General features: G+C 35.0%; 5 protein-coding genes across 5 annotated transcripts; 3 read left to right on the top strand and 2 right to left on the bottom strand.

Moving 5' to 3' along the window:
- Window positions 1-1,067: 1,067 nt before the first annotated feature.
- On the top strand, window positions 1,068-2,150 carry LOC129951112 (survival of motor neuron-related-splicing factor 30). Its single transcript, XM_056063123.1, has 3 exons — window positions 1,068-1,219; window positions 1,302-1,708; window positions 1,768-2,150. The coding sequence occupies exons 1-3, from the start codon at window positions 1,178-1,180 to the stop codon at window positions 2,036-2,038; spliced, it is 720 nt and encodes a 239-aa protein (XP_055919098.1). The 5' UTR covers window positions 1,068-1,177; the 3' UTR covers window positions 2,039-2,150.
- Window positions 2,146-5,180, bottom strand: LOC129951111 (RINT1-like protein). The gene is made up of 11 exons (XM_056063122.1): window positions 4,932-5,180; window positions 4,628-4,869; window positions 4,359-4,553; window positions 4,183-4,303; window positions 4,014-4,123; window positions 3,794-3,956; window positions 3,514-3,739; window positions 3,131-3,447; window positions 2,829-3,074; window positions 2,486-2,712; window positions 2,146-2,417 (listed from the first exon to the last, which is right to left on the bottom strand). The coding sequence occupies exons 1-11, from the start codon at window positions 5,058-5,060 to the stop codon at window positions 2,228-2,230; spliced, it is 2,166 nt and encodes a 721-aa protein (XP_055919097.1). The 5' UTR covers window positions 5,061-5,180; the 3' UTR covers window positions 2,146-2,227.
- Window positions 5,181-8,765: 3,585 nt separating this feature from the next.
- LOC129951210 (chromatin accessibility complex 16kD protein) lies at window positions 8,766-9,438 on the top strand. Its single transcript, XM_056063250.1, has 2 exons — window positions 8,766-9,046; window positions 9,107-9,438. Exons 1-2 carry the CDS (start codon window positions 8,909-8,911, stop codon window positions 9,362-9,364), a joined length of 396 nt encoding a protein of 131 aa, XP_055919225.1. The 5' UTR covers window positions 8,766-8,908; the 3' UTR covers window positions 9,365-9,438.
- A 5,477-nt stretch (window positions 9,439-14,915) lies between these two features.
- Window positions 14,916-22,669, top strand: LOC129951367 (solute carrier family 12 member 8). The gene is made up of 9 exons (XM_056063477.1): window positions 14,916-15,440; window positions 20,005-20,160; window positions 20,215-20,762; window positions 20,826-21,027; window positions 21,102-21,336; window positions 21,395-21,703; window positions 21,770-22,060; window positions 22,129-22,307; window positions 22,366-22,669. The coding sequence occupies exons 1-9, from the start codon at window positions 15,382-15,384 to the stop codon at window positions 22,523-22,525; spliced, it is 2,139 nt and encodes a 712-aa protein (XP_055919452.1). The 5' UTR covers window positions 14,916-15,381; the 3' UTR covers window positions 22,526-22,669.
- LOC129951368 (uncharacterized protein DDB_G0287625-like) lies at window positions 19,109-19,874 on the bottom strand. The gene is made up of 3 exons (XM_056063478.1): window positions 19,714-19,874; window positions 19,393-19,646; window positions 19,109-19,329 (listed from the first exon to the last, which is right to left on the bottom strand). The coding sequence occupies exons 1-3, from the start codon at window positions 19,766-19,768 to the stop codon at window positions 19,207-19,209; spliced, it is 432 nt and encodes a 143-aa protein (XP_055919453.1). The 5' UTR covers window positions 19,769-19,874; the 3' UTR covers window positions 19,109-19,206.
- Window positions 22,670-22,917: the final 248 nt, after the last annotated feature.

Raw genomic sequence — 22,917 nt, 5'->3', positions numbered from 1 at the left:
ATTAACATGGACCCAAAACCGATTGCGAAATATTATGTTGAGAAGTGCCATGCGTCAAAAAACTGGATTCTACAAGGATTGGGTTGATCTTGATGCAAATTGTAATATTATTCTAGAACTGAATAAATGTACTGGTCTCCAGATAAAAAAGCACTCTACTAGGTTATCCAATCGATAGATGAAAATGAAAGGAGCACATTCATTTATTCGAAACTTAACTATAATCTAAATGAACATAATTACTTTAGGCTCGATTTTTCAAGAAAAACTATTGGAACTATTTTTAAAGTAAGAGGTAAACTTCTTAACCTAAATTGTATGCCACACAGAAATGATTTGGTTAATATTTGCTCCTTATGCAATATGGGAGTAAATGAAAACACTATCTACTTCATCGGTGTATGTATGTCTAATATAAAGAGGCTAAGGAGACCTTTTTTCGAAAAAAAAACTATCTTAGCGACAATAAAACAGTAAGTTACCGAGGCGTTGGTCTAGAGAAGAAGAATCATAGATAAACATTTTTAAACTACAATTTTGTTTGTATTTTGAATTAAAAGTAAATTTTACTAGTAACAATTACTTGAAAAAAACTAAAAATTGTATGATTTTAAATTGATTTTAAATTGAATATAAAATTAAATATCATTGTCACTCGGGCACACGACATTTTTGTCATGCCTTATTATTTATTCCTTAAACCAAACAATATATGTAACGAGAACCTTAAAATTATTGAATAAAAATATCTATCTACCGTAATACCTGACCTGCCAAAAAATTACAATAAGTAGATTAAGTCATGAAAGACATTGATAGCTTTAACCAGCCTCCTTAAACAAAACTACTGTTGTTGTTAGTTTTAATGGAAACAACTTTTGCTTTATTTATTTACCTTAAAATTGGAGTTTTTTAAACTATTAAACTATTTTCAAACACACGATCAAGTGTGTAGAATAGTTCGAAATCCAACCACTAATTAGTCAAATAAAACGTGCTCAGTGTTATGCTCGCCTTATATGGGAATATTGGCATCACTTTTATTTAACAAAATTTTGACAGAGCTGTCAAACAAAGGGACGTGTTTTGGAAAAGAAAAATAGTTTTTTGTTTGTTAAAAATATTAAAGTAATAAAAATAAATAGATTTTTTAAATTAATTATTTTCAAACAAAGAAATGGCAGATGATTTACAAAGTTACAAACTACAATTACAACAGGTAAATTTTCCATACCCTTACGAACTCTTCCAAAAATATTTAACATCCTAAAACAAACACAAAAAAAAACCTAAATTTTCAGGTTGAGGCTGCCCTCCTCACAGATCCTGAAAATTCCGAGTTGCTTAAGCTGAAAAAAGATCTCGAAGAAGTAATAGAACTTACAAGAGATCTAATCAAGACACAACTCGAAGAACAAAAGAAATCTTCGTATGTCGAACCAGCCACCTCAACATCGTACTACGATGAAATCGAAGCTGCCTTACTGGAAGCCGAGAAACTCGTTTGCCCGGCAAAAGTGTGGAAAATTGGCGATAAATGCCAAGCTAAATGGACTGAAGATGGTGTCTACTATGATGCCACCATCGAGGGCATAACCGTTGAGGGTGAGGTTAGTGTAATATTCGAGGCATATCAAAATCGTTCGACAACAACGTTAAAAGAGCTAAAAGAACGTACAAGTCGTAATGAAGTCTTCCCATCAACAAAGTAAGTGTCAAATGGGTATTTCCAATTCTTGTGCATTTGATAAAAAACTGTTCTCTTAGACGACATCGACCGAATCAAAAAGAATACCTCAAAAAACGCAAACAAAAGAAACAACAACGCTTCAAGGAACTCGAAGAGGAACGCGAACACGACAAAAACAAGTGGCTTAACTTCACTACGAAGAATTCAAAGAAACCCGGAATGAAGGTAAAAAGTATATTTGCATCGCCCGAGAATGTCGAAGGACGCGTAGGCATCGGCACCTGCGGTGTCTCTGGCAAGGGCATGACAGAATTCACAGTCGGCGAGAAATTGCGGAAAGGCATTTAGTTGTGCTTCTCTTCATATTTTTGGTTAGGCTAATTTTTTCAAACAACTATTTTACGCATAAAACAAAACAAACAAAATTTCAATAAAAAAGAAAAAACTTTTGTCAGTTAAATTTTATCTCAAAATTTTATTCTTCACTTAAAAACTGTGCTCCAAGGATCTCTCTTTAAAAAATACCCTGATCCTCTCTTAAAACAATCGAATATCCGTTCTCCTTTCGATTACATCGAGACTAGTGCTGGGATTGAAGTGGATAACGCCGAGTTCTTTGAGAGCTTTTTGTTTCTCCTCAAAGGGATACTCGTCGCCTTTTAGGGTTTCGAGAAGAAGCATTGCTGACCCTCGAGGAATGGTTAATAACTTACAAATATCATGAACTCTGTAAAAAGAAAAAATCATTTAAAAAATAGACTTCCAAGGGTGAGTGAAAAATAAGGACTTTCTCACTTCTTGAATAGCAAATCTGGGCGCCTAGAGTATTGTCCAAATAAAGCGAAAAGATTTCTTGTCATGTCGTAGTTGAATTGCGCCGCTCCGGCCGATGAGAACTTCGTGTTCATAACCATACTGTCCAGGAAGTAGTCGTCCATTTGTTTGGCTATCAAACGCAGGGCAAGGTTGAAGAGGTTGCTGGAAAGGTCCTTCTCCAGGTTGTGCAATGTTGTCACCATTACCTGAAAAGAAAGAACGATTTTTTAGCTCCGCTAATTGTCCTTCTTTATTCAAGGATAAGGAATGATTGTGGAGTCACTAACATCTGATTCTTGGAAGTTCTTGCATTCTTGCTCACCTGAAACATTTCCCCAGCACTCGTCGAGAGCATAAAAGGTTCTCTCGAGATGTTTTCCGACAGCGATTGCCATTTATCATGACGATAGGGCATTGATTTAGCTTTGATTTCATTCACCGCCTTCGTTGCTAGATTCTTGACAAGCTTCTGTTGCCAATGTTCCAATTCTTCGACAGGATGTTCGAATACTGAGTTAATTTCGTTGGCATTCGGTCCCACCAGAGCCGCATGAAGGTGTAAATAGTGCTGTAGATCAGAATGCGTGTTAAGCTGTCTTTAAAAATACGAAAGAGAAAACTCACAACATTCTCTCCCCACTCTCGAAGCACGGAATTGATATAATTTATTGCATTTAAGACCTGGATACTGTCGACGACGGCGGAGCTATGCAACTGCACCAATCTCCTTCGGAAGTTGTCGATCAATTCCAGTTGAAGGTTGAGGAACTGCAGCTGATGTCCCGGTTGAATCAGGGAGTAATAACGATCCTTGATGGCTTCGAGGAGTCTTATGAACTGATCAGCACATTTGGGTATCTTTAGTTCGTCATGTGTGCCTGGGTCGATGAGTGTCCATGGGTCATAGCCCTGCAGGATCTGGTCCATTTTATCCGCACAAACTACAAAGAAGAAAATAGGCAGTCAGTTGGAATGGAGAGGAAGATGAGAAAGTGGACTGGACATACATCGCTCTTCCAAGGAAATCCATTTCAAAAGATATGTTGGTTGTGTGATGACTGTGATGGCGCTGGGGAAACTTGCTGGATAGCCAAAAGTCTCCCGGAGCTCAGCTTCGAAGGATAGAGTCTCATCGAGAAGATGAGCAAAGAGGTTTTCATCGTGGCAGATTTCGTCAATGTCGGAGGAGAGTTTTTCAATAGACAACTGAACAAGGCCTCGGATGAATTCAAGCTGGAAGATGAAAAAGTTATAAAGGACTTTTGGGCAATGAGTTATTTTCCTTACCCGAATATTAAAATCCACTCTCCCGGCCCTGACACATGCCTGTTGGAAACTCCTGCCAACAAACAAGTGTGTGTCCTTGATCCAGTTGAGGATTTGTGTGTAATACCACTCGGGTTTGTCCAAGCGGTTGGTTTGCTTTGTGCCAGTGAAGTGAAACAGAAATCTGAAGGGAGAGAGAGAAGCTTTAAAACTGAGAAGACCCAAGTAATAAAGTTTCTACCGTGTTCGATATTGCTTGAGGAGAAGTTTCGTAACTGTGCTTATAGGCTGCAGGAGTATACTTGGGGTGATAATTTGCAAAGGTTCGGATTCTTCATTTGGAGATTTCAGCTGCAGAAAAAGAATGTTATTGAAAGTTTCTCCGAGAAGATGTATTTTTTGAAATTTACCAAAAATAAATACTCGGCAATTAGTGTTAACTTGGCTAAGTTATCTTTTGATGGGGAGAACTTAAGCATATCCTGGCCTTGATTTGCCCATCGGATGTTTTTAAGGAGTGTTTCAAATTCACTGAAAATTCAAAAACTTTTTAAAATGCTTGAGAAAGAAATGAGGAAAGACAAACTTTGAAAACTTCTCCTTTAGAAGTCCGTGCCAATAGACAGCTGTTCTAACGGCGAATGATTGCAGGAATGGAGCCTCAACTGAGTCTAATCTGCCAATGACACAATTTCCAGAATCATGAGCTCCACTTAGTGAAAGATACAAGTTGACCATTTTCGTTTCATCTCGTCCATTTATAGCAGAAGTGAGTGAAGCACTGTAAGAGGAATACAAATAAGTGGAGATGATGCCTTCTCTTCCTTTTCTTTGAACTGGAAATGAAATGCCTACCTTATGTCTTGAATGTCTCTGACAACATTCAAATACTCAACTAATCTCTGGAGATGTCGCACCTTTTCTAGGTGTGGTTTTACCCCGTGAAGGATTCGATTTGATTCGTGGATCTTTGCAGACAGCTTCTCTTGGAAACGATTTAGCTTTTCCATTTGAAAATCAATACTTTTGCAAGCTTCTTCTCCGCTTTGGAGAGCTGCTCGGATGCTTGAGGTGTTATTTTCGTCATCATAATTTAACTAAAAAGGGATTTTGAGATTTGAGGAAAAACACAAATTTTCAGAGAGGTATTTTTAGGTACCTTGTCTTCTATTTCAGTATAACGTTGTTTATATTTGTCTACGAGACAAGAGGCACGATAAAGCTTTTGGAAATCTTTTCCAATTTCGTTGTTTAATTTTTCAACGACTCTGTCGTCGATACTAGGCATTTTGAAATGTTGCAATTTTGGGATTAATTTTTTAACAAGTTTTAAAGTTTTTGATCCATTTATAAGTTGAGTAGAGGAATTTTTTTACACGTCCTATGTTGACATCACATTCACCTGTCATAAAATTGTCAGTTGTCTAGTTGTCAAAATTGCTAAAGTGATACCAAGAATAATTTTGTATCGTATAATTCTTGGAAATTAGAAATGATTTTTAAGGGGTCTCTACATGATGAACATTTAAAATTAAGGAAAGAGCTAAATGTTTATAAAAAAAGCTTTATTATTTTGAAAAAGCAAAGTTGTTCTCAGATTTTCTAAAAAACAAGTATCTGTTGCAAGTGTTTGAACTTTTTTAATTTAACTAAGTAGAATTAAAAAATCAAAAATTTCATGGATCTGAAATTTTATAAATTAAATCCACTAAAAGATCAAGTTGTGATTTTAAAAATAGTACGTAACACAATTGTGTTTTAATATTTTTTAAATCAACAATAGGGGCCAGTTATATTTATTATTACTCACTTAAGGTGGCGCTACAGTCCTGTGTGAACTAGAGCCTCACCAAACAAACTTCTCCATCTAGCTCGGTCCCCAGCTAGATGTCTCCAGTTTCGCGCTCCAAGTTGGGTGAGACCACTTTCCACTTGTGCTCGACACCTGATTCGTGGTTTTCCTCTACTGCGCTGTCCTGTTGGTGTGGATTTGAAGACTTTCCAGGCCAGAGCACTGGGTTTCATCCGCTCTAGGTGACCCAGCCATCTTAGTCGATGGACTTTCACCCATCTGCCTAAGTCTACGTTGCTACACAGCCCGTACAACTCGTCGTTATATCTCTTCCTCCAATCCCATTCGATGCATACGGGACCGTAGATCACAAGGAACCATTCTCTCGAACCGACCCAAGGTGCTTTCATCGGCTTTTGTCATAGTCCATGCTTTTGCACCGTATAGCAGGACGGGGATCATAAGAATCTTACATAACGACACTTTGGTCCTCCGAGAAAGGACTTTACCACTCAATTGCTTTTTTTAGCCCAAAGAAACAGCGTATAGCAAGAGTTATTCTTTGTTTGATTTCAGCGTTGGTATTGTTTTTTGCGTTAATAGTGGAGCCTAGGTAGACGAAGTCCTACTACCTCAAAGGTATGTCGATGGTGACGTTTTGACCGAGAGAAAAAGGGAAAAACTTTGAGTTCAGTGTCTACAGAAAACCCACATCCACAGATCGATACATAACAAATGATTCATATTGCTCCACACCCGATCAATTTCGAAGAAGTAATTCTATATGCAAAAATTAAAAAAAAAACTACATAATGTAAATGTTTTATTTTTGTTTGTATTTTTTTTTGTATTTAATTAAGTAAATAGTTTGGATTTTTACAGCAATAAACGCCTTGTCTTTTTTTAGACATAATGTCGATCACTTCATCTGGATCCACATCAATACCTGAGTGAACAGACAGCATTGCAAGTGCGCTTAGTCTTGGATGGCCCATAACGCTTCGGAATACTGTTTTGATCCTTTTCATGGTTGAAAAGGTTCTTTCAACGCTAGCTGTTGTAACTGGTAGTGTGGTAAAAATTGTAAGCAAGTAGCTTATGCTCCTGAAGTAGGTCTTGTCATATATATCTAGCAGTTTGAGAACATCGGAAGAGGGATCCATCAATGAAATTTTTTCGCACCAGAGTATGTACTCCGCTTTAACATCTGACAAGGATATTGCGTCATTGAAGTAGAGTGTTAGATTTTCCATTTCATTTAATCGATTGGCGGCAGCAAAACCTGGAAGCAGAGCTTGAAACGATAGTAAAACGTCCTCGTTGACCATAAATCTGTCAGTAAGATTTTGTATAAGAGAATCTAGACAGGGAATAAGTATAGAAACTCTAAAATAGTCTTCTGGACATGATGTTTCTGGATTAGAGCGCGTTGTTTGTTTCAAAGAAAGCCTTGGAATTTTTATGCTGACTTCAAAAAATGCCTGGCAAGTTGTGATGCGGATTGAAAAGCGTCTCTGAAAAAGTCTCTAGCAGTTTCTTTTATGTTCTTAAGAGAACTTAAGACTTGTTTCGTGTGATTTGTTGCAGACACGAAGGAAAATTGATAAGGGTAACATTAAACTAAAAAAAATTTCGCATACTATGAGGCTTTCCAGAAAATCACTTCTTTGAATTGCTGCTAACAGAGTTGATGCTTTTGAAGACATTGCCCACGTCTTGGTGGATATTTCTTCAAGACTAATAGCAATACAAATGAAAGAATGCTGTCATGCCTTTCAATAAACCTGTTACCTGGTAGTGTAATACTCGATGGTAATCTTTGGATCCGTCCAACGTGAAAGAGGCCACAACGTTTTTAATTTTAGATAAAAGTTTTATTTAATATGAATCAATTTAGTTTAAGAATCCTAGGAATTTAGTTTTTAAGTTGGATAACGTTTATTAAAGGAACATGATTTCAAAACAATTTACATAAGTAGTGAGGAACTAATAAGAGAATAAACAAACTTTTGTTCAAATATTTTTTTTTAAATCATTTCGGGAGGGGGGGTTGCTTGAGCCCTCTAGCCTCCCCCTGGCTACGTGAATGTATTGCTCCTATAAACAAAAAATTGCAGCCTTCCATTCAATGGTTTACAGATTATGCCGTCTACATTTATCAGTCGAAAGCTACATGAAAGAATACCAACAAATACTTCATATAGCTGATGTGAACGGCTACGATAAATTAGTCATAAACCATTTGATCAAAAAACACTCGAAGAGTTTAACGCTCAGCAACATCACTACGTTATTTAAAAAAAAAACACAAGTTTAAATACATACAACAACAACAAATTAAAATCTATCCTAGGATCAACAAAATACTACATACCAACTTATCGATGCAGCGGCATTTACCAAATTTCTTGCTCTAACTGCAACAAAAAATACATTGGACAAACAAGAAGAGCTGCAGATGTTAGATTCAACGAACACCATGCATCGATCCGGGAAAAAGAAAGAGATAGACAAAGCAATAGCAGCTCACATAATTAACCCAGACAACGATAGTCCACACACAATAACTTTAACAATAATTTTAAGCCTTTAAAAAAAATAAACAAATCTAATAAACTGGAGGCATATGAATCTATATATATATATATCAACAACAATCTCATGAACTTAGAACCTGGAACAATTTACTCAAAACAGTGCTTATCACACTCTTTGTTTTGTTTTCTCTTAAAGTCAAGCTTTTGTAAATTGTAATTTATATAATCTCATTGTATTTTTGTTTAATTTTGGTCCGCTAATGATGGTTCCGCAGCTGAGAACCGAAATGCATTCGTTTTTAATAAAAAGAATTCAAATTTAAAAACTTTTTTGAATAATTAATTAATCCGACCACGATCCTGGCTAAATCATCAAAAAATTAATTGTAAATTTAATCCTAGAAAGATAACCTACGTCGAATTAACGTATAAATCATGTGTATCACTTATGGTCTATGAAATATGGTTATCATTCTAGGGTTAATTAAAACTCTTATATTTGATTCATTTTGTTTAACTGTATCTACTCCAACATACTTTGTGAGTTGCTACATTTTAAGAGTACTATTTGTAAAAGTCATTTTGGCTTCACTGAAATTTAGATCAAACAGCACCAACTTCAGGTGTATTTATTATTTCATTTTGACATTTAGGCGGCTTTCTGTTTTTTTTTTCGCTTCATTCTTCAACTCAGCCAGCTCGTAGTCGGCTTTATTTTTATTTTATACCTTTAAGGCGGAATTATTTGTCTTAATTAACAATTTTAAATAATTAATAAAAATAACAAACAACAAAACAAAAATCAATATGGTTGAACCAAAGTCCTCGAAAAACAAAAACACCGAAAGATCCTTCCCTTTGAGCAGAGTAAGAACAATAATGAAAAGTTCCGTGGACACAGGAAACATTTCCAATGAAGTTCTATTTGTTGTTGAAAAGTCTGCAGTAAGTTTAAATTGTTTTGTACTAAAAATCACTTATTATCAATTTTTTTTTAATTTTAAGGAATTATTCATTCAAAAACTGGCAAAAAGCGCTTACAAAAATTGCAAACAAGGCAACACACTTCAATACGAACATCTATCGTCGTATGTGAGTAAAGATGACTCTCTAGAATTCCTGCTTCAAATTGTACCCGAGAAGATCACAGTAAAGGAATTTAAGGAAATTATCTCACAAGAAAAAGAAACTGATGAATCGTCATCCGAAAGTGAAGAAGAATCTCAACCGGTGGTGAAGAAAAAAACACCAAATAAGAAGTAGTAACGAACGTAACCAAAATAAAGTCGTTTAGGATAGTATTTTTGATAAATAAAATAAAGATATTAAAACAAGAAGGATTTTGAATTGTATTTCAATCTTGTATAGCTATGATTACAATGGGCCATTAAACTGGCCTAAGTGTGTCCTATTCCATCACGGACAGGCACTTTAACCTAACATAGCTATAATTAATCTACAGCTCAGGCTGTTCATATAAAGGATACTATTTTCTTTTTATACTCATTCAAAAAAAATCTAATCTAATGGAAGGTTACGCATCGGATACTCGTTGCGTAGCGCTACCTATGTCACATGTTATGGAAAGCTATGTAGTCAAGTCGGTTTTTCTCTGGCCAGTAATATTTAAAAAAGAATTGTTTCATAAAATATTTAGTTCAGTAGCTTTTATACTTGAAATGCTTATTTGAACCATGCTTAACAAATAAAATTCACTTATAACTTGTTTCTGTAAAACAAGTCAAACAATGTTGCCTCTTCTGAGTTCAAAGCCTAGCTTATAATTTCCTACTCACGTTGGATTTTGAAACATAACCTTTTTAAATAGTATATAAAGTCTTAGTATTTATTGTAGGTTTTTTATTTTCGTTAAAAGCCTTCAAATAAATTTGTCTAAAAATTTCACTCCATAGTTCTTCTGGGCCGTTAAAATTAAGTTTTTTTTATCCACATTTTATTTATTTTTGTATTTATTAGAAAATTAAAAAAAAAACTGATATCAAGATCCTTATTTATTTTTACTTAAAACTACTTAGAATAAGGTCCTTAATATAAAACTTAAAGCTAACTTAAACTACCTATTCTACTTATAAACTACTTAAAACTAGAACAACCACAGCATCAAATCTAACTATCTAACGTTTTATGTTGTCTTTTTTTTATTTTTTTTTGTATTTTTTGTTGTGCTCTAAAACTATAAAACAAGTATGTAAGCCGGTCAAGGCTTAAGACCCCATTCCGTCGACACACTATGAAGTGCCGATTGAAGCCACCAAAACTGGTTCTCCTGCTTCACCCGATCAGTTCGGTCCCGTTCGGACACAGCCCTATTGAACCGAAGGAGCTCTGTTCCGCCTTATGCTATGGCGTCCCGATTGTACATGTACAGGAGTCACCTATCCACTGTTTGTCATCTGAGGAGGTAGATTAGGGGAACTACCATTCTATCATGTATCAGACCGTATCTGTCTAAAAAGAGGAATGCCTCTGGTGGAATGAAGCCGCTCAAGCGTGCATTTTCAAAATACTCGTCGTTCGGATAGAACGCATCGAAAATTAAATTGTTGGTCGAAGACATAGCTCTTGCAATGTGACCTCGAACGAGTTTTTATTACAAAATTGTCATTTCTGTTGATTCGAGCCCCGTTGTATAGGATCTCGTTGGATAAGTAATGCACGAAAGAATATTCGGCTGTTCGATATAAGCCGGTACAGCGTCGTTAACACTGCCGGTCGAACACCCGAAACTTCTCCATCTGGGAAGGGGCAACGTTGAACCACACAGGACAACCATAAACGATCATCGGCCGTATGAGGGTCATGTAGTAAATTACCTTCACTCTGGGGTCAAGCCGACTGCTGTAAAACAGCCTTTTCGTCAGAGCGAAGGCTCCTCTGGCCACGGTCAGAGCAGCATTTATATGTCTGTCGAAATATAAATACTGATCTAACCAGATTGCTCGCTAATGGCTGCTCGTGAAGATCAACGATGACCATCTTGCGCCAACTTTTGCACGTATACCTCGTGGCCCTATAGCCAACGCAGTACGGAACAGAATTGTCTCCGACAACTGGACATTTATTTTCAGTTTCCATTCGTCGCAATATCGCTGAATTTTGTCGAAATCACGCTGCAAGATAATTCTAATAACCTCAACCTTTCGGGCCGTTCTGTACCCAATTAGATCGTCGGCGTACGCATTTGCTTTTGTAAGACTACCTCTTAGATCGCTGGTGTAAATGCTGAAAAGAATCGGCAAATTCACCGCTCCCTATTGAAGACCATTTTTAATTAGGAATGTTGAGGTAGAAGTTACATTGGCCATGTTCAGAAAACACAAGGGACTTAATTCGCAGTCAACTGCATTCTTTGAAGGTGCATTTTGACTAAGGCGGCTAGTTAGCTTTTCAAGTGTCATGAATTTCAAATTTAGAACTTTACTACACAAACCTCTAGTTTTAGTTCATAGTACAAAAACGACCAAGCAAAATTATTGTCTACAAAACACTCCACAGGTAAGCTACAACTCCATCACGATTTATATTTTGAATATTACTTATTTCTTTTTTAAATGACAAGGAACCCTTTTATAGAAATAATTAAATGATGTTTTGCAGAAAATTAATAACCCATAGAGTAATGAAGTTCAGCTTTCACTTAACTGAAAAAACATGATGAACTGTCATTTTGATAGAAGTAGACTTTACTTGATAGTTAGGGAAATTTTTCTTGACAAACTTTCCAGTCAACTTTCCAATAAAGATGCCTTAGTTGGAAAGTCATTATTTGGCAGCTGGCCAAATGAACAGCTTGTTCAGTTTTAGGTAAAGACCCTCTAACCATACGGTGTCAAAGGCCTTTCCCAAATCAACCAGAACAGCACCTGTGCATTGCTGTTTTGATTTATTCTATTGGATATCAGAAACAAGTTTAAACGCAGCATGAATTGTGTATGACTCGCCTTGAACCCGAACTGTTTATCCGGAATTATTTTGTCGTCCGCAGCCCACTTATAGTCAGAGCCCTATTGATGATCTTTTCGAAAACTTTGCTGATGCTCAGACGAAGACTAATTGACCGAATATTTGACGGGTTGCAGTTGTCCTTTCCCTTTTTTCGGGAGAGGATGAACCACGTCTGTCTTCCAATGCACTGGATAATATGAATTATTCCGTGCATTATTGAAGAGTGTGGTGTAAATGTCAATTGCCTCCATCGGTAAATGTCTTAATACAACGTTGGATATACCATTGACACCTGCTGACTTTTTATTTTGTATTGAATTGAACATGAGCTGAAGCTCAACCTTAATTTTCGTTCTTTTTTCTGAATATCTTGTTGATTTTAGGGAACATAGTAGGGTCACTGGAATTAACTGACCGGATCTTGCGGTCCTAGTGCTTGTTAATTGATAACCTGTAGTTCTCCTTAATCAACATTGGTTGCATTCACAAAGCTAGTGGCTACGTAGTAAAGGGATTCTGATTGGCTAATTCTAACTACAAAAGTAGTTGAAATTTCCTCTTCGACGCAGGTAGTGTAAAAAATTCGGCTACAAAGTTAGTGGAGAATGATTTTGACGTTTCACAATCAGCTTCTCGGTAAGAACACACGAATTCAAAATTAAATAAATTGTTCATTATTTAAAAACAAATATATACAAATGTATATATTTATTGAATTTATGGATACGATGCATTTTCCGAAACCAACAGGTCGACGCCATATTCAAAGCTGTAAAGATTCATCAAATTAAAAAGATGGTTACCTCTGGGATAACTATGTTGATCACCCGCCAATATGAAATAGTTTTCTTCCAAGCTCAGTTTAAGTTCCATAAAAACAATCAGGAGTTCTGAAGCAAAGTAAGTAACCTGCGGAGCTCCAGCCGAAGCCACAATCATATACATCCGCTTCCCTTGAGTCCAAAGCACTTACTTATAAATATTAAAAACAACCGAAAACGGTGTTTTCAAGGTTAATTATTTTTCAAAATTTAATTTAATGATATCCTTCTTAGCTAGTTCACTGGGATTATCAAAAGAGTAGTCTCCCAGATGAAGTTTGCGTCTTAGTGAAAGAGCAGGGCAAGTGCAAAGAAGGTGAGAGATTGTTTCCTCTTCTTCCTCGTCCATACAGTTCCTGCAGAAGTCATTTGAGGCTACACCAAGTCGTATTGCGTGTCTGCCTATAAAGCAGTGTTCCGTAAGGAGCTAATATGAAGTCTGCTTTGAGATAACAAGTTTTTAGAACGCTTTAGGTCTAATGAAGGCCATATGAGTTTTGTGGCTGCACATGTTGGTAAACTGTGCCACCTAGAGTTTGCTATCGCAAAAGCTGTTTCTTTTAGCAGACGTTTACATGTAGCTATCGGTATACCTATGACCGTTCCATTTTTAGCGAGTTCATCAGCTCTACAATTTCCTGTGATGTCTCTGAGGCCTGGCACCCAACAGAGGTTAATGTTAAATTGCTGCGCCATCTCCATAAGAGACGATCGACAGTCGAAGGCCGTTTGAGAGTTGGTTGAGACACCGTCAAGAGATTTAATAGCAGCATGACTGTCAGAGAAGATGCGGATATGAGAAGTTGATATCACGTTTTCTCTTAGCAGGAGAGAACCTCTTTGTTCGCTAGAATCCCTAAATATAGCATGTTTTTTAATTGAAAAATATTTTTAAAAAATTAGGATTTAAAGGAAAATATTTGAATGCATTACTTTTTAAAAAAATCTCGGAAAATTACAATTGAAATTACAATTCCGAGCAAATTTAAATGATTGGAGGTTTGGCCTCGAAGTAGTACACAATTACTTTTCACTTTAATGTTCATGAGAATTCAAGAATTCATTAAAAAATGTCCATATTCTCTAATGCTAGTTTAATATTATAAAAAGTAATATAGGGTAATTTTGTTTAGTAAATGTAATAACGCCTCCATCGTAGCTCTCCTATACAAGTTCTTACCAATAATCAAATACGGTTCATGCACCTGCTAACGTTTTTGTTTTGTGTTTCTCCAATGACAACTGTCAAAACGTAGGGTTCGGACTCCGCTAAAAGTTTCAAAACCAACTTTTTAAATAAACAAGGTATTAACCAAAACACGGAAAGTTGTTCTTTGAATTGGGTTAGACTTTTAATAAGTTTTATTTCTAAGTGTTTTAAAATCCTCCTGCAAAGATTTTGAAGTTCGGTAATTTCTTGGATCTTTGAGAAAAATAAAGTTAAAGATATTTATCCCAATATTTCATTTCATTCATAAAAATTGCATTCGAAATCTATATTGTCTCATTTTATTTGACATCTTTTTTTAGTTCATTGATGGGTGTGCTGGTGGCGCTGAGTTTCTTATATTCTCAACTCCACAAGAATAAGTTCCCTGACGGCTAAAAAGGTGTCGCTTCGGCCGTTCGTCTTCATGTGAGCACTATTATAAATTTTATAAACAATTTAAAATGATTGTTCAAAATGGTTTTGTTACATATTTCCTCTTTTCCAAATAAATTAAATTATAATCATGTCGATTCTATATTCGGAGTAGTTTTTGACACTAAAACAATTGTTCAAATGTCAAAAATGACAATCTGTTCCCTCCGCAACCTACTTTAGTCTGTAGTTGATGTGAAATATATGACTTTCTTATATGAAACACTTTTTTAGGAGTATGTCTTGAGAAATAGATGCAATCCAATTGGATTAAACTCCGAGCTCTGGCAAGCTTTCTCCACCAACCAGCAACGTACCACGGTGTTTACGTCATTCTGACAAGTTGGCGATTATTTTCTATTTATCTATTTTCTTTTTTCCTTTCCAAAGAATTTTACCTTCTTTGTGTTCCTTCGGATCAGATTCTGTCGTTTTTCTTTTTGTTTTATGAACAAATTATTAAATTAATTTCATTCATCAAAGACTTAAAAATGTTAAATTAATTGTAAAATTCGATTCTGAAAAGAATGGATAGTGGATAGAGTTTGTTTTATATGAAAAAATCAAAAAACTTAATCGATTTGCCGCACATGTTTTCTTTTGCTTTGGTTTTAAAGATGAACTCGAACTGATAATTCTGTGTTTTGGTCAGCAATTAATATCTGCGCAACAGGAATAGAAAATTCCAATTGTTTTTTTGTTTTATTTTTTTTTTTTTTAACTCAGTTAATTGAAATAAAGATTTTTACAAATCGTCTTGGGCAGTTTCATAACATACATACATAGCTAAAGAAGTTAAACTATAAAAACGGCAAAAGACCAAAAGGTAAAATACAAAACTCACTTCCACTATGCCTGGCGAGAACGGTGACCGGGCTGGGTATCGACGTGCCGAAGTCGATTGGAATCGGTAAGACAAAAAAAGAAATTTGTTCTAAGATCTTAGTGTAAGCAATTTCTTAGTTGGTTTACATTTTTGGTCAAAACGGCCATCAAAGCATTTTGATGATTCATCAAATTGTTGAACTCACTATCAGACTTGTCTTGAGATAGATAATAGAACAATAACAATTTTGTGTAGGTGTCAACTTTGGTGTGTTTGTTTTTAAGCTCTTAATCAATTAGATACCTTTGCTGATTGTAGGTACATACTTACTTACTGAAAGGTTCATTTCAAGTCCAGTTGTACTAATAAAACCATAAATTTAGAATATAGAGAACTATTGACATATAAATTTACATATAACTCAAATTGCGTGACTTAAGTGAGTAAGAAAACAGATCTGAAATCTTAAAGAAAGTGCCTCTATCGTGTTTCCCAAGGACGATTACTATAATTTTTTTTGTAATAAAACGCAAACCATTTGAGATAATCGTTAAAACTTTATTTTAAGGTTTATGTGCAATAAAATTAAAAGTTTGGAATGCGTTCCTTATATAATTTTCACAACTCTCACGTCTATAAGATAAACCTCGTTTTTGACGATTTCTTGTTCAAAATTGGCTCTGACACAACCTTACAAGGCGGAATAACTGGCCAATAGCTCAATGTTTTCCAATAAAAAAATTCATAGAACTGCAAAATATAAAATGAATGGTTTAATCATTGATTTAGTTTTATGACTATTCAACAAAAATTAACTGTCTTATCAAAAGATCTCTGGAACGGTATGTAATGGTACAAACAGTGATACCTTCTCAGTGCTTTGCTATTTATTCTGTTTTTGAATACAATCGACTCTGATGAATCGAGTGGAGTGCCTACTGAAGGAATACCAACACACCAAACTATGTACTTGACATAGAAACTGAACTTCCAAAATCCTTCCTCAATTCATCTTCAATCCCTCGGTCTGTAAACTTGATGTAATTAAGAATACATATTTCTTCGATATCGGACATACAAAACCAAGTTTTTTTTTTGGAATTCCAAGCCTTAACTGTGGCAAGTTCCTTGAAATTATCAATAGCCAAAGTTACACCCAATTTTAATTTTTTAAAGCAACTTAAAAAAAACAAAGGTCAAGCGTTTGTAAAGAATTTTTGAAGAATAACTGTTTTTTTTTGTTTACCTATCCAAGTGCGAGTAATTTATGAAATCCCTCAATTCTGGAATTCTATTTGTATTTAAACTTCAAAACTCTTCACTTTTCTAAACTTGTCATCTTTGATTTACTCAACGTTTGCTTTGATTCAAAAGTCCTATTACCAAAGTTTTGTAAAAGCAATTTAAGGTTTTTGATAGGTCTGATTCAATCTAATAAGTCAAGTTTTTTGAAATATGTATAACTTCTTAAAATTCAAAAAAAAAAAAACTTATAGGGGTATTGAATATTTAGAATGAAACAACAACAACTTGTGTGTGCTACCACCAAGTTCATAGGCTGGAGTTATAGCTATTTCACGGGGACCAACCCGATCATCAGACTCCTTTAGTGGTGTTTAATCGCTTTATGTTCAATTTAATTTTTGAAGAACTTTTGCCCGAGCTGGGCTAGGGGTATTCCTGGGCAAAATAGATCAATTTATTTGTGATCTTGATCTGTCAAAACAATAATATCCTTAGTTTTTGGATTCCATTGGGCAAACAAAATTGATTTATTAACTTTCCAAAGAAAGTCATTGTAATAACATTTCTCGACGTTTCAAGGTCGAAATAAAAGATTTTTAGAAAGATGTCTGTGCGTGCGTGTGTACGTACGTTCGCGACGTTTTTTTCGTCGTCCATAGCTCAAGAACCAGAAGAGATATCGATTTCAAATAAATTTTGTTATACAGATAATAAGCCAGAAAAATGCAGAAAGGGCTCTCAAGAAAATTGCGTGGGTGTTTTTTTTACCATAGCAGTTTGAAAAAAAGGTGAAAATTGTCCCAGTCAGAAGGAGATCTAGTGTACTTAGATCTGTCGAAGAGTTTGCGACAGCTCTTTCTGAATGGTTCTAGTTCTTTACGCCATCAATAAGGTTTCTTTTTACCCTTTAAAACGGTTACAGGGCATGAAGATCTCATTGATTTATTTAAGGCTTTGGTGAGATGATTTACAGAAAGGTCTAGTTCATCTTTACTGGAGGAGCTTTTAAGAAGGTTGTGATTAAGCAGTTGTGCTAGTACTTCCCTATAATGCTCCCAGTTAGTATTCCGGTGATTTCGAAATCCCGTAGATGTATTTGCTGCATCTTTGAGCTCAAACTGAATGTATTTGTGGTCAGAGAAGGAATTCTCTTTTGAGACATGCCAGTTTGAAATCATATTGTGGATATTACCAAAAGTCGGTAAAAAATGATTTTCGACTCAAATATCTTTTCAAAAATTTGAAATATTGGCTTCAAACTTATTTTATTTCACAGAAAATATTGTTTTCCGTATTCAGTAATTTTTATATAAAAATCCAACAGTCCATTTAAAAAATATTACGCAAAATTTGGTAAAAATTGCTCGAGCACATATGGACAATCTTTTAAGCAAGACAAATCGATAGACGGGATGGGAAGTAATCAGTGTGGGTCGCATCCCAGCCTCTTTTTTTTTAAATTTATTCTAATAGTCTAAAAGCCGATAGTAGATTTTTAGAGTACTTACATACATATGTATGTATATTACACGGATAAGTGCCTCGATATGAAATGACACAGTCTGGAAGTTATTGAAGATAGTTTTTTTTTGCAACTGTGGAAGAATTAATATAACAAAAAGTGCGGTGTGCCTAGATATCAGGAAAAATATTGCGATTACAAAAATATAAGTGTTAGACATATTACTTTCAGCTTCAATCCTACGCCCCAAACCTGTCGAAAAAAACCCTTTTTAAAACCCTGATGTAAAATAATGTATACCAAAATAAATAAATAAGTCGCAGAATTTCACTTTTGATTTTCCCATCAAATTTACGACTTTGTGCGAGAAAGAGAAACACCTTAAGAACCTTGGAACTCTAGACACCTTAAAAACTAACATTACGAAAGTCCTTATCACGAAATGCATTCCAACATTTGACTTAAAGGGAAAGTTTAAGAAATCCAATATGTCGTCAAATTAGTGTCTTAATAAATAGAGCAACAGTTCTTTTTTTCCAAAATTTGACTTTAAAGTGATCATTATTGAAATCGAATTCGCTTTTTGTCCAACGTTCGTTTCTAAGTAGTAGCATTTACGACAGATTCGAGTGAGTGCTAAAGTGTCCACCAAATTTAAAGTCCGTAAAGATGGAAACCCTATGATAAAAATTACATTTATGCAGGAATTTGTACATCTACATATATTCCTTATTTAGTGCATTAATACCGAAAATAAATTCCTGTACCTTCAACCTACTTGCATGTAGGCATAAAATTAAGGTTTTGCGTTTCTAAAATATTCGAAAAATGTTTGTAAAATATCTTCTCCATAAGGTTTTCACTCTCTGACTAAAATGGATCAGAAAATTCTCCGAGTTTCCAATCAACAGAAAAAAAAATGTGTTTTTTTAATTTATAACAATTTATAACATGTTTCCATTTTTCAACATGCGATTAAGTGGTTAAAAATTACTTCAAAAATAAAGACTATTGCCAATTGATCAAAATAAATAAACCAACCAAAATTAGATCTTTGATTACAAAGCACTTCATATTTTAATGTGTTTTTTAAATCATGTACAATTTAACATTTAGAAAAAAAAAAATTGAAATACAATTTCCTTATCTTCGTGAACGTCGCCGTCTTCGACTACTTCGGGAACGTCCTCTACGGCTTCGACTACGGCTTCTTCCTCTACGACTGCCTCTTCGGCTGCGACCTCTACGCATCCTATCAGTTGTAGCCTACAAAAGTAAACAAAAATTTAACTAAATAGAAAATCCAATAATACAACACAAATATCTCACCAATTCATCCTTTTTTGAGGTTTTGGCAGGCACAGACATACTTCGACTTGGTTGTGGTACCGCATTCTCTTCCTTGTTTTTCTTATTTTTCAAAGCAAAAGGCATTCGTATGTTTTCATTGAACAATCGTATTATTCCCAAATCTTCTCCGATAACAATAGCTTCTTCGAAGCTTTTCTTTAAATTCTTGCTTTTAAGATTTTTACCTTTGAATTTGGCCCTCAATTCTTTTAAAAGATTTTTCTCAGTTTCCTCTTCATAAAAAATTAAAAAAAAAAAAAACATTTATTTAGTAAAATTATCATATATTTTTTAAATTACCTGATTCAGGTTTGGAACTAAGGGATTCCAAGATCAATGGTAAAACATTATCCATATTTTCAAAATTTGATATAATAAATACTATTAATTTCGATATTCAAAAACACACACAAGTTTCTCTACGAAAAATTTTTCAATAAATAAATAAATTGATTTTCGTATCAAAGATTAATTAAAAAAAAAAAATTCAAACACGTCTGAGTAGTGAGGTCAGTTTTACAGTGGAAACGAAGTCTCAAGCATAAATAAACGACTTTTTTTAAAACCATTCAATCTTTATTCCATTTTTAGGTATGGTCTAGGTGACGATGACGAGCCGAATTTTCGACAAAGATCCAACACCGGCGGCTTTGTAGACCTTGGAAACGAGTATACTTATGCTGCAGGTGGTCATCATGCTTCGGGAGCTAACGAAATATTTGCCAGCGAACAGGGAGATAAGCCATGGTAAGTATTGATGTCGGAAATTTTGCAGTCATGATGAACTCAAACTCTTCTCAGGTGGAGAACGAACTTTTTCATATCGCAACCAGTATTATTCGGTGTATGGGATGGTGTCTTCACGTCCTGCCTCATCAATGTGTTCGGAGTTATTGTGTTCCTTCGATCTGGATGGATAGTTGGTCAAGCTGGGATTATAAATGCTGTCCTAATTATTTTCTGTACGGTGGTAATTGCGTTAGTGTCAGTTCTGTCGGCGATTGGAATTTGTGAACGATGTCGGGTGGAAAGTGGAGGTGTTTACTTTTTAATTGCCCATACTTTGGGTTCTCGATTTGGAGGGTCACTGGGGTTGCTCTATTGTTTCGGACAAGCCGTGGGTTGTGCGTTGAATGTGATGGGTTTTGGCGAATCAATGGCTGGATTGGTGGGACAAGCAGGAAACACAGTCTACATTCGAGGATTTGCTGCAGCTGCTGTTCTTCTGTTGGGTGTCATAAATGTCGCGGGAGTTAAATGGGTCATTAAGTTGCAATTTGTGTTGCTAATGATTCTTTTGCTATCGGCTTTGGATTTTATGGTTGGAAGCTTTGTGGGAGAAGATCAAAGTAGCATATAAATTTTTGTTGATTTGTTTGCATGTTAAAAAAAAAAACAATGTTTTCTTCTAGAAAACGGATTCATTGGATGGGATAGTACGACTTTTGTAAACAATTTATGGCAAAAATACGACGATGGTTATTCTTGGTTCCGAGTATTTGGAGTATTCTTCCCTACTGTCACAGGTGTTTTGTCTGGTATCAATATGAGTGGTGATTTGCGGGCTCCTTCAACTGATATTCCAAATGGAACACTTGCAGCTTTTGCAACTTCGTGAGTTTGTTGAATTCTCAAAAATAAGACCAACAAGAACTTTAAAATAATTTATTTTCTTTGTTTTTATTTAGAACATTTTTGTATCTGGTTTTTGTGTTGTTCCTTGGATCGACCTGCACCCGAGCTACTCTCCTTAATGATTTTATGATTTCTGTAAAAGTTTCAGCAATACAATTTCTCCTGCTAGCTGGAATCTATGTCTCGAGTATGTCATCGTGTTTGGGTGCAATGTACGGAACCCCTCGCGTTCTTCAGAGCATAGCAAAGGAAAATGTTATTCCAGGAATCGATGTTCTCGCACAAGGAGTAAGTTACATTTTTATTCTATTTTAATTAGTTTCAATGGTTTTTTCCTTTTTATTAGCGTGGACCCAATAAAGTCCCCCTCTACTCCATGGCTGTAGTGGCAGCTATAACAATCACATTCATCATGGTTGGTGATATTAATTTCCTCGCCCCAATTGTTACAATGCCATTCTTGCTTACCTATGCCTGCATTGACTACTCTTACTTTGCCCTCGCACAAACGTTTGATATTCAAGAACAGCGCGAGGAGAGATTCCGTATTCAGGCATCAAGTCCATCCTATGAAACTCGTCGCTATGGTGCTGTCCAGGGTGACAATGATTTGGATCTGTTGTTTCCAGATCGAGTGCGTCATAAAAACTTACAGGTAAATAAAAATGTCTTTTCAACTCACAATAAAAGAAATGGAATTCAGAATTTTTCTCTTCCTTAGAGCCCTCCATCATCGCAACAAAATACACCACTTCATGTGCCTTCAAGAAACAATGAGACTGATAGAAACAATACAATTGAAATTTACCCAGAACAAAGCACAAATCCAAATCACAGTCCTGACAGTAGCATAGACGAGGTGTTATTCCGCAATGGAGGAACAACAAATAGTACAAACGCAGCCGATAACGATGAAACAGAAGAGCCAGTTGCACCCATCCGTCCTCCAATTCATTCGAAAACAAAGAATTGGTATTCTGGATATTGTAATCGATGGGCTTCTTTAATTGGAGTGCGTTTTTCTAATACGATTGATTGAATTTTGTTTTCATATGTTTTCTTTTTTTTTTCTACTCCTAGGCTGTGACAAAATTATTAGTGATGCTCTTGGTTAATTGGTATTATGCGTTAACTTGTTTTGTTGTAGTATTTTTCGTTTGGTTTTATGTTGGAACAGCTAATCCAGCTGTTAAACCAGGGCTCACAGCAGAGTTTAACCTCTTTGGATGGCTGAAAAGTGTCATATTCCGTTGTTTTGGGTAAGTTTAAACATTTTCAAACATACCTCATATCTACTATGCTCATGTGAACTTTTAGAAAACGAATGCATGGTTATGAACATATTGTTGTAACACCATCTTGCCCGGGTGTTGACCTCTCTCCAACACAACTCAATGATGAGAATGAAGATTTCTCGCAACGAAGACGATACCATCATTCTTCTGTTGTTGAAGGCCATTTAGTTGATGATATTTAATTTTAAATCACACAAAACTGTCCAATAACAAATCACACATGGTGTGATATAAAATAGGACCAATAACTTAATATTTTTAACACAAAACGATAATAATAGTTTTTAGTATAAAATAAAGTTTAAAACAAAAAAAAATATATTAAAGTGTAGCTATATAAAAATAAAAAGTGTAAGCATTTATTCTAAACGTACATATATTTATATATAAAATAAATGCCTTTGTTTTTTTTAATAAAATGTACTCTTTTTAAATGTAATTTTAAATAATATTATTAGCATAAGTTGATATTTTATTTTATGATTTTATTTTCTGATTTCTTTTAAAAATTTAATATTAAAACTAACAATAAAAAGTAATACAAAAAAATATTTATATATACAAATTGTTCGTT

Source organism: Eupeodes corollae, chromosome 3, assembly GCF_945859685.1.
Source record: "Eupeodes corollae chromosome 3, idEupCoro1.1, whole genome shotgun sequence".
In the NCBI taxonomy this organism is placed as follows: domain Eukaryota; kingdom Metazoa; phylum Arthropoda; class Insecta; order Diptera; family Syrphidae; genus Eupeodes; species Eupeodes corollae.
Note: the sequence above shows the minus strand (reverse complement) of the source record. Positions and strands in the feature narration are given on the sequence as shown.